At 40.3% G+C, this 11970-nt stretch overlaps 1 protein-coding gene across 1 annotated transcript in view; it reads left to right on the forward strand.

Annotated features, from left to right (window-relative positions):
• Nucleotides 1-7629, forward strand: part of mtnr1aa (melatonin receptor 1A a) — a 68781-nt gene extending 61152 nt beyond the window's left edge. Inside the window, exon 2 of the mRNA XM_033974646.2 lies at nucleotides 5670-7629. Within this exon, the coding sequence (XP_033830537.1) occupies nucleotides 5670-6538 (869 nt within the window). The 3' untranslated portion in view covers nucleotides 6539-7629. The remainder of the gene's footprint in view (nucleotides 1-5669) is intronic.
• Nucleotides 7630-11970: the final 4341 nt, after the last annotated feature.

Below are 11970 nucleotides of genomic sequence, written 5' to 3' on the forward strand. Positions count from 1 at the left end.
TAAACAAACAGGAACAAAGAGAACAATAGGCAGGCATTACAAGTTGAAAAGCCCCTCCCTTCAGACAGATATAAGGCAATGTCCACCAACAATCTGACCAGAACTGAAGAAGCGGCTTGGATGAGCAGCGAAACATCTTCTCTCCTACAATGATTTGTCCAGTTGACAGATTCACATTTTGTTTTTTGCTGAGAATATGAAGTATTAATTCAAGGCTATCTGACTAATCTGGCCCAATTCTCCAAACCACACAGGCTTTACCTACACACAAAACACAAACTTTTACATAAAAACATAACATTTCAGGTCAATTTAACCCTGAAAAAGATATAAACAAATCCCTTGAATATAAACATTGAGAAAGAAGCGCAGTATAATAGTCGTGGCAGTACAGTACATTTTAGCATTAATGAACACCTTCGCTTCACGCGTGTCACTGGGCACATATGAAGCTCTGCACACAGCTCCTGAACACCACAGATCAATACTTTTAAATGAACAACATGGACAGTTAAATATACGGTGTGGCCCGAAGACGCCGGGGATCTCCTGACTCTGCACTTTCATCTGACGCTAGAGCTGCATGTTGTTCAAGTGACTGCGCTGGCGTTGCTGCCCATTTATTATTACTGGCTGATAGTCTCTGGAATAAGAAAATAAAGTGTAACCTTCCATAAACTTCAGACATTTATCTCTTAGGTTTATTATCTCGCCTATATCGTTATTACAGGTGCAGTGTGAATCTTTCTGAAGGTCACATTCATGGCAACATGGAAATGAAAAGATGATGGAGACTGATCTGTTTTAAGCCATACTGTGGGAGTTTATAGCCAAAGGAACAACATTACCGTGGAAACAAGCAGGCCCTCATCCAGGCCAAATACGAGTCAGGTTTGTGGAGATGCAAGCCTGCTCAGAGTAAGGACATACGCAGTTTTTCAGTGCAATATACAAAAACAAAACGAAACGTGATTTTGTTTCTGTAAATTTTTTTGGCCAAAAAGACACCACTATGTGACTTTTCCAGTGGAGAGTCTTTACTTTTTCCTGCTTTGTCATTTATAGTATGAAAATGACCAAGTAAAAAACAGCAAAGCCTCGTCGCTGCTGTAGCTCATGTGTCTTCTGTGATTTCTATACGTGACATCGCACTTCCTCAGTTCACTTCTTTATACAGTCTGTGGTTGTGATCTTCAGTTGAGTTTTAAGCATTTAAACTTTTTCTTTTCTCAACTTAAATGTGCATTACGTAACTTTCTTGACTCCATGGAGCTATTATTGGTTGGCCTAGTTTGACAATAGGACATTAAACTCATCTATCTCCCTGGAGAAAAGCAGATGACACCACTAGACCAAGTTCCAGGTCAGATCTGTGGAGAGTTGACCTGCTCGCAATGAGAATCCATGTTTTTCCCAGGTATTTTTGAACAATAAAAACATAGTGCAAGTTTAAGTTCACAATTATCTTGCATTATACTATCCAAGTGTTCACTCCAAACCACTATTTTGGTCCATCTTCTCTCAGATAGACCTGCGTGTCCTCAAACAATCACATGGGAAATAATTCCAGGGGGTAAATTTAACCCATCCAAATCCCCTTTGAATAGGACATTTGAAAAACACGTCCGGCGCCCTCTTTGCTGCGAGCAAAGATAGAGATACAATCATAACCCGGCTCAAACTAAGCTCTGCCCAAACCCGGGATCTGAAGCCAACAGCAGGTGCAGCGCATTCCCACAGAGGACACCGGAATGACACTAACTAAAGGACAAACTGGCTAATTAATTTCACATGTGAAGCATTTCCAAAATATTCTCAGTAATTTTAGAATTCTTGATGAAACACAGACACAGGGGAGGGGGTATGGTGGGCTGCATCAGTGAAGGTCGGTCTGCCTCTCGTCTCTCTCAGACTTATCATCATTATTTCACTAATTGGGTGATCTTACAATTATTCTTTCTGTCAATCAATCATTTAGTTGTTGTCACTAAATTGACCCCAAAAACGCACTCGGTCTGTATATCTGAGTCTGTATATGGTTCTGAAAATGGTTATTCATTTGCAAAAGTGTTACTATTTCAATATTTGATTAGTTAAGTATTATTTATTTAAACCTCAGCCTTAGACGATAATAGTTTCTTTGCTGGAGGTCCACAAACCCAAAGCTCTGAGGGATTGACGGCAGAAACAAAACTTTTCATTGAACAAAGAGTAGAGGTTTATATTCATGAGCAGCATTGTATTAAAAAACTGATATCAGTGTCAATGAAAGAATCATGTAAGTGTACTCCACTGCCACGTGAATCATCAGACAAAATACCACCCGATCAGTGCTGGTGCTAATGGCCCACTGAGACTGACAGGTCCACAGGCACGGCTCTGATACAGGCGCACCAAATGCCAGGGCTGAAATTGGACTGCCTCTCAGCGCGGGCCGATGGGAGAGATACACACTGTGTTTGGCTCTGGCTGACATACAGGGAATGCATGGTGTCATAGTGATAGGCCCAGTGTCACAGGTGAGTGAAGATCTCAGCGTTCAGTGTGTGTTCTGCTCACTGCTCTGTGCAGCTCTGATACTCATGACAGCGGGCTGGGCAGGAGTAATGCAAGATGACAGGAACGACAGCTTCCATAAAGATGGAAGTGGAAGTGTCTATTTTGATTTAAGGTTTAGAGAGAGAAGGACTTTCAGCTGGGAATGGGAATCTCACTATAGAAGTACAATGCATGGCTTTAATGCAGATCATTTCACAATGATGGCTCATTGTCCCAGTAAACCTGACTCACGTCAGATTGATGTGTGTAGCACTGAACTGAGTTCTACACATTATCAGACTGGGGTGGCTTTCACTAAAAGCGATCGGGAGCGAGCAGTGGCTCTAGACAAAACTGACTGAACAGTATATCTGAGTTTGAAAGGGAGCAAAGAGAATACTGCCCTCATGCATCCTGCCTCTAGGGGACAAACAGTTTTACATGACAGCAGCCCTGTAGACCTGGGCACTTTAAACGACAAGTCCACTAAAACAAAAAAGAGAAACATTTATTCATAATACATCAGATTCACTAAAGTTTGTAATGATTCCTGCCCTCCTATATCAAACAAACTGCAGCCATAGCAGGTCCAGTCCAGCGTGTGCAGACAGGCGCAGACAGACGCAGACAGGTGCAGACAGGCGCAGACAGGCGCAGACAGGTGCAGTGGTGGATAGGATCTGTCCCATATGGACAGCCTACTATCTGAGCCTCAGGACTTACATTATTAAGAGAAGTCTGTTCGCACCAAGGTGGGACAAATCATTCCACCTTTTCTGCACCACTACAGAACAACACAGTGAAGGGGACCAGTGTGGGATTCAAATATTGAAATTGAGAGACTGGTGAATACTGCAGTTTGTCCCACCTGTTTGATAAATGAAAGTGTCGTATCTTGAAGGGTACAGAACATAGTGTATCGTTGTATATTTTATTGCTTATTTTATTTTGAGTCGATACCAATATCCAGTACTTGTCTTGCTGTTGTGGCCGATAACGGATATTTGCTCATACCAGGGGAAGTTACTTGGTTAAGGACACAACAATGTTTTTTCCACTGTCCCACTGTGGCACCTGGTATTCCCAGCGATCTCCAGTCCAAGTACTAACCAGGCTCAGCTCTGCTTAGGTTCAGAGATCTGACGATATCAGGCTTTGATAAAAACTTGTGAGTTGTTATTTCTTCGTGCGATTCTTAGTCGTGTTTCAAAACATTTCACTCTCACAGGCTGCAGTAGGGCTGGACAATAAAAATGTAACTGAACCCAAATCTATGCACAAACACAAATGTGCTTTTCTCCTATTCATCTTATTAGTCAGCCTCTGTCAGGGGCTAACTAGGGGAGTGTCCATTTCCTAGTTAGGGAATTATTTAGGGATCACACCATTTTTAGTTCTTTGTAAATAAAACACTCTTAAATGGACCATTGTTGTATAAAGTTTCTAGCATTAGCTGCTTAGCTTAGCTTGAGCTGTTAAAAGAGCAATAATTTCCACACCTTAGATAAGAAAATGTACTAATCCGATCTGTTTACGTGAGATCCAGCTTGACAAAAACTTCTACAGTTATTATTAGTCTATAAATACTCGTGTGCCAGTCCAATATGATCAATATTTATGACAGAAATCAAGTTTTTTTTTAGAGTTTAGCCTTTTCTTTCAGCCAGACCCAGAGTCATGTGACCTGAAAGTAGTGAGCTGCATGTCAGAATCGCTCTGTGAGTGAAGTGGGGTTAGGGGCTATGGGGGACATTCAGACACAGCCATGCTCGTAGTGAGTGACAGTCGGATTTAACCAATCACACTGAAGTGTGAACTCTCAGACGATAGCTGCAGATTAGTTGCCTCTTAAAAGACTACACATGTATTGTTAAATGGTTTTAGTCCCTCATCGTATTCTTAATATTAAAACTGAGATCAAGCTCTAAGAAAATGTTGACATTATTTAATTAGTTTTGATATGAACTATGCTTTTCTCTGATTGGTTAAACAGTCCCATGCTCTGGAGAGTCTTTGTCTTGTACTGAATATGCTAACATGCTACTAATGCTACGGTGTAACAAGTATGAAGGAAAAGCATAGTGGAAAAAGTTTTAACAATACATAAAAATTACATGATGGAAGTTCTTGTTCCTCCTCTATAGTTTTTGCCAAATACAAATTTAGTTTTTGACGTAACAGAACATTGATTTGAATGATTTTATGTTAATACCACATTACCACATGGAGTTGCTCTCTCTGCCAGCAGCACAGCACTTTCTAATCTGAGGCCTCCTAATATATCTGGCTGCATATGAACGAGCATCTGTTGACATTTGCATTATGGATTTGGTGTAAAAGGCAAATAGCACGGAACACTGGACATTTCAGCGTTGAGCCCAAACTGAACGCTGCAAGTCTTTACATACAAAAAAAAAAAAAAAAGTGGACGTGAATCTGCACTGCAAAATCCCCAAAGTTTCACGAACAAACTCTTGAATGTCACTTTGCCTCCATCCAAATCCCCTCTCTTTCATCTTATACTGAATATTTTAAAAAGATCAAGGGCGTAACACTACCACCTTGAAAGAGCCTGAATGTCCTTCAGCAAAGCCCATATATAATCCATTGGATCAGACTCAAAGACTTGTTTGCCCTTGATTGTGGAACAACCTCGAAATCAAATTTGTCTGGCACGTGCACTGTGGGAACCCCTCTCCCGCGATTACAATTAAAACCATTTCATGATTCGTTAATGACCAAATGTCAATATTAAATGAAAGCTCTCAAATTGTCGAGGGATGCTCCGGGATACATTTATGCTAATTCAGACTAATTCAGACCTGCATATATTGACATTGCAGTAGTCGCTGAGAGGCATGGCTGGTGCACATGGTTTCAGGGTCGTTCAGTTTAAGTTTATTATCATTATTTTTGCGGTTGTTGTAAATGAACTGTATGTAGCCTCTGCTCTTACAGTTTTAGGAAAGATACCGCAGTCAAAACTGAAAGTGAGTTGCCAGAGCCTTTACGGTCGAAATAGGTTAAACATTTTGGGTTTCCTCTTTTGGTTTGAGGTTCTCGTTGAAGATCCGTTCGCAGCTAGAAACATGTCTGCGTATGTCTCACCACTGTCTTTTCTCTCTCCACAGGGAACATCTTCGTGGTGAGCTTGGCAGTCGCGGATCTGGTCGTGGCCATCTACCCATACCCCCTGGTCCTGTCCTCCATTTTCCACAATGGCTGGAGCCTGGGCTACATGCACTGCCAGATCAGCGGCTTCCTCATGGGCGTCAGCGTCATCGGCTCCATCTTCAACATCACCGGCATCGCCATCAACCGCTACTGCTACATCTGCCACAGCCTCAAGTACGACAAACTGTACAGCGACAAAAACTCCATATGCTACGTCATGCTAATATGGGCGCTAACCGTAGTAGCCATCGTGCCCAATCTTTTCGTAGGCTCCTTGCAGTACGATCCGCGGGTGTACTCTTGCACTTTCGAGCAGTCGGCCAGCTCGGCGTACACAATCGCCGTGGTTTTCTTTCACTTCATCCTGCCCATCATGATTGTCACTTACTGCTACCTGCGGATCTGGGTACTTGTCATCCAGGTGAGGCGCAGGGTGAAACCTGACAATCGGCCCAAGCTAACGCCGCACGATGTCAGGAACTTTGTCACCATGTTCGTCGTGTTCGTGCTTTTCGCCGTTTGCTGGGCGCCCCTCAACTTCATCGGGTTAGCGGTGGCTATCAAACCGGAAGTAGTTGTACCGCTCATCCCCGAGTGGTTGTTTGTGTCCAGCTACTTCATGGCCTACTTCAACAGCTGCCTTAACGCCATAGTGTACGGTGTGCTGAATCAGAATTTCAGGCGTGAGTACAAACGCATAGTCGTGTCGGTGTGCACGGCCAGAATCTTCTTCCAGGACAGCTCCAATGACGCGGTGGAGCGGCTGAAAAGCAAACCATCGCCCATGATGACGAACAATAACCAGGTGAAAGTGGACTCTGTTTGAGCAGCGATCGGGATAACTGTGACTCAGAGCAAAACAAATACCAAATATGGACCTCATGGTTTCTTTTGTTTGGAAATGTCCGAAAAACTGTTACAAGGTGCTATCTGACCTCAGAACAATCACAGTAAAAAATATAAGGGTGCATATTATTATTGTTTATCGAGGACTTGCTTTGAATTTTGCGGTACCCGTAGTACAGTAAACATATGATGTCTGTTTTGTTTTGTTTACACATTGTATACATGTATTTTTTCAGATGTCCTGTAGATATTAAAATATATCAGAGTGAGATTGCAGTGGAAGTCATGGTTGGGTTTATAGATGGTGTTGTACTTGGCAGTTAAACTTAGTAAATAAGCTCTAGCAATGCGGCTTTGTGCTAAATTGACCAAAGGCGAGCAAAAATTAAGACCCTCAGCAGATGAACCTTGTACGTAGTTGCCAAAGTTATGGAGCTCAACAGTGCCCACCCCTGTCTGCGTCTGCAAAGTGTAGAGGCACAGGAGAAAGTCACGGAGTAACTCATGATCATATCAAGTCCAGATTCATTATTTGTAAAGTTGACATAAGGAAAAATGTAATTGTAATTGAAGTTTTATATATAGTGTTTGTACTTGTTTTATGGTCACTTTTAAATATATAAAATATATATATTTTTTGTTGTATTTTTGGAACAAGAAGCATCCACTCACTGTTGAGCTCCTTTAAACTTTCCCCTTGAGCCTGCAGAGCACTACATTATATATAAATATCTGCCAAGTACAACTAACCAAAAACTCATTTTTACATTTTAAGAGGCCAATTAAGCTTTTTTGTTTTTTAATAAAATGTGCTAAGAAGAGAAGTTTATAAATAAATTGATTAACCTTCTTTGTGACACTGTAACACTGAGTGGAAACAATGTGGGTTGCTGCTGTTTTATTATTAGAATTATTATGAGACCTTGGAAAAACTGTCCCTCTCATTAGGTGGAGTATATACTATATTTTAGTAGAAAAATCTCACTGTTTTGCCACCTGTGGGCTCATTTATTGTATGCATGGATATCAGGAATTCTTCATATGCAAAATAAATCTGATGGATGATATATATAAACACTGTGTGCCATTTATTTGACTTCACATTTTGTACAATTTTATGTTCTCATAGAAAATATACAGCAGACAGGAGGGTTGTCTCCTACAAGTCAGTCTCAGTTTATTTATATATAACATAGAAAGACTCTGGACTGTAGCTCGTTCAGACGTGTTCTTCTTTTCTCATAGTTAATAGCTACATGATTGACATATTCAATGGGCCATGGCAGTTGTACCGTGAGTTTTTATCCATTGAGCTGAACATCAGACATTGGCTCTTATTACTCACTGGCAATTTAAACCACTATTGCATCAAAATGTAATGGAAAAGTCAGAATCCAAAAGCAGGACAACTGACAGGTACAGCTGACAAGACTTTACTGCAGATTTGAGCCAAGTGAAGAAAGAGTACCAATGTGTACTAAAGTGTAGTATATTCAAGTACCCTTCAGCACACTTGAGGGTGCTATTTTTGATGTGCTATTTCCACACTCATATCATTAGACACACTTGAAACACTATAAAGTACAAATACACATACGTGACTGTGATGTTTTGGTCGACTATAAACTACCACTGAAGTACAGTTAAGTGTTTTTGGTGATTATTTCAAGTATCTTTGCAATGCATTCTAGGCACACTTTTAGAGTATAAAAATATGTTTTATGAAACACTACAAATATGTTTAAAATGTACTGTAAATGCTGTCACAATGTGCCTTTAAAGCACACTAGCGTGTACTGATTTGAAGTGAAATCAGCAGATTTATTGCACCAAAGAGTGTTATTTTCAGTGTGATATTTCCACAGAAGTGCACTAACGATATATCATTAGGCACACTCGTGATGGGTTAAAGTACAAATACACATACTTAACTGTTATTTTGGTCCACCATAAACTAGGACTGAAGTGCACTTAAGTGTGTTTATGGTGATTTCAAGTATCTGTGCAATGCAGTAAAGGCAACTTTATTTGTATTTCATATATGTTTAAGGAAACATTACAGTGGTGTTTAAAATGCACTTGTCACAATGTACTCCAAAAGCACTAACAAGTCCAATGAAAGCATATTAACAAATGCTAATTTCATACGGAAATAGGGAGCTTAGCATCAGTGTACTCAAGTGTTTTATTTCCACACCAAGTGCACTAATAACATCACATTAGCACACTTAAAAAACAAATACAAATCAACACGCTTCAAACTGTGCTGCTATGGTACACCATAAAGTAGAGCTGAAGTACTCTTTAAGTGTGTTTTTATCATTTATCATGGCTCATAGCTTCCATATTTGTAAATCCTAGCACCTACCAAGACATCTTTACTGAGGATGTTGTTTAACACAAAACCTATTTCACATGCATCTCAACACTTTTAAAACATATTTAACTCAATATTTACATGTAACAAATATTGCATTTATTTCCCAGCTTCTCCTTTGGTCCTTTTGATCCACCACAGGAATCTCCAAGACATCGAGGCAGTTGGATAATTATTAATAGTTGAACTGTTGGATAATTATTTCTATCCAACAGTTTCTGCCTGTGTGTCATGTTAAAAATGAAATACTACTTAACTATTAAAACAAAGAGCCATGTGTTGTGGTCAAAGTTTAAGATATCCATGACAGCTAGCCTTAAATTGGTTCAAATGTGCTGTATGTGAAAGCTCGTTAAAATGTTCTTAACCACTTGTGAGGGAGTTTACATTGTTTGAAGGTTTATATGATGTGTCTGGGCTTAAAAGGTCCATGACGCCACAGCCTGGAGTCAACAGTTTTACATATTGTTTGGCTGCGTGTATTGGTTTAGAAATGCTACTCACCAAAAAGCTGTGGGTGACTTATTCCAGCTACATTTTACCTTTTGTTCAGTACAGAGAGGTAAGGCTGAAATCATCTAAATTACTCTAGTGTGGAGATAGGTCGTTTAAACACACAGTACAAGGTGGAGCAGAGTGTTTTCCCTTCCATTCACATCATTTCTAAAGGTGTTTTAACTCTTACTTCCACATACGACTCAAATTCCGAGATGCTGTCCTAAAGAGCTGACCTGACCCTCTTTCTGTGTTGGAGCGTGGCACAGATTTGTGTGTGTGGTACAGTCGCTGAGGGATGAGACAAAGGCTGTGTGTATCTGAGGCATGAATGGTCCCACTCGCCATAGGAAATCCACTGGTCTTACATAACGCCTGTCCACCAGCCCTCGTCCTCAACACTGCCCCACTCCAGAGAGGTCTAATCCCAAGAGGAACTGAATGGAACAAACAAAATTTGCTCTGTGCTTATCTGAGGGTGAAATGTTTATAGCTGAGGCGTGTTGCCTGACGGAACAGGAGCGGGTGTAACATACAGACTGGATTCATTTAAGACTAAAGGACCTGTACTCGATATTTCATGTGGTACTTATAAACTCACTGCTGCGATACTGATCCAGAGCTTCAGAGTTTTAAATGTATTGTTGCACGTCAATATTCTTTTTTATTTTCCATAACTGGTTCTTCAATTTGTTTTATCTGGAAAAAAATCAGGTAAGAAATTTTCTCTGATGTGGGTTTATTAAAAAAACAAAAAGATACCCAGAAACTAAGTGATACTAGAACTACTAACAACACTTGATACTCACTATCAATTCCCTCACCCCAGACACTCCCTCCGGCTCCTTCAGTGGGATCCCAAGGCGTGCCCAGGCCAGCCAAGATAGATAGTCCCTGCAGGGTGTCCTGGGTGTTCCCCGGGGCCTCCTGTCAGCGGGACATACCCAGGACATCTCCCTAGGGGGCCAGGAGACCTCACCTAAGGGAGCTCTAAGGGAGGACCCAGCCACCCTACGGAGGAGACTCATTTTAACCACTTGTATTCACAGGACAGAAATGAATTATGATTATGACTATGATTATTATTATGTTGAAAATGTAATTGTGTTTTTATTGTCATTTTGGCATTTAATTCATTATCGAGTATCAAGTCTCTTTTCTTTCAGTATCAGGTTTTAAATGTTTGTATTGTATCACCAGAACTCTACTCAGCAGTATCTTTTTTGTTAAAACTCTAACTAAAAAAATAATAAAGACTTGAAAAAGTATAATAAACCGGACCACAGTGGAATATTGAATTTCGCCCGTCTGTCAGTGCTCTTAAAAATTCACAGGGATTGGGAGAAATCTCCAGCTGCAGACATTCACAGATCTCAGGGCTCAGTGCATTATGGGAGCCCAAATGGAGAGCCAGGCTGAAGCAGCGAGTTCAGTAGGTTTATTGGACTAAAGTGACTGAACGGGGCGAGCGTGGCCGGTGGAAATGGAGCGAGTGGCAGGGCTGGCAAACGGTGACAATTAGCAGGCAAATCGTTCCAACAACTGGCACCCAGTCAAGGCAAAAGTGTCAAAAGTGTCCAGGAAAAGTCTGAAAGAAGTGACAGGAAAGGAAAGACTAACAAAGTGAATACAGTATATCTTTTTATATATGATGAGTACAGTATATAGTTACATGCGCAACAAAAATCTGGCCATTATCTGATTTCTGGAGTAGTCCGGTTAGTGAAAAAGGAAAAAAAAGAAAGAAAAAACTAGCTGATTGTATTTCTTTCTTTATCTTTATTTATACAGTGTGACCCAGTGAGAGCACTTGGACTCTCTTTTACATGAGCATCCTGTTTAATATACAGTACAAACAGAAAAACTAACAAAACAAACAAGTACATAAATCCATACCAAACATTAAAAAAGGTGCAGGTGTGTGTCTAAAAGTTTGTTACTAGATTATTAAATTGTGATTGTGGCACCAACGTATCCAGTTCTACTTTTCCTTGAAGTTTATTCAATTTTTGTGAAGCAAAACAGCTAAAAGCCTCTTTCCCGTCTCCGTTCTGCTGCAGCCAGTCCGTGTGGAGTCAAGTCATCTGGTATTAAATGTTCATGTATCAGTGATTAACAAACACGTGAGGTATTCTGGCAGTTTTTGTTGTAGTACAAAGTAGATACATGTTTTATAGCACAAGCATACAGTGAAGAATCTACAGCAAAGAATCAATGAAATAAAGCCACTCCACAGGTTTTTGCCCCATGTGTTTGAGCAAAATACGACTTGCCCCAGTACAGATATATTGCATAAGCAGCTCTTCGGTCAGAATAAGTATGAAAGGTTTTATTGTCCAGTAATCAGGAGGTGCACAGGAGGAAAGTGAGGAATAACAGTTTTCCATGCTTTTTAGACAATAAAACCAGCATCTTTAAGAACAAAATATATACAAATATACAAGGACAATCATTTCTAAAGGTATTTTAACTTTAACTTCCAAATACCACTGTTACACTAACATGTTATTGAACTGACACGTACACAGGAAGTCAGGGTA

This window comes from Periophthalmus magnuspinnatus, chromosome 1, assembly GCF_009829125.3.
Source record: "Periophthalmus magnuspinnatus isolate fPerMag1 chromosome 1, fPerMag1.2.pri, whole genome shotgun sequence".
NCBI classification, from domain to species: Eukaryota; Metazoa; Chordata; class Actinopteri; order Gobiiformes; family Gobiidae; genus Periophthalmus; species Periophthalmus magnuspinnatus.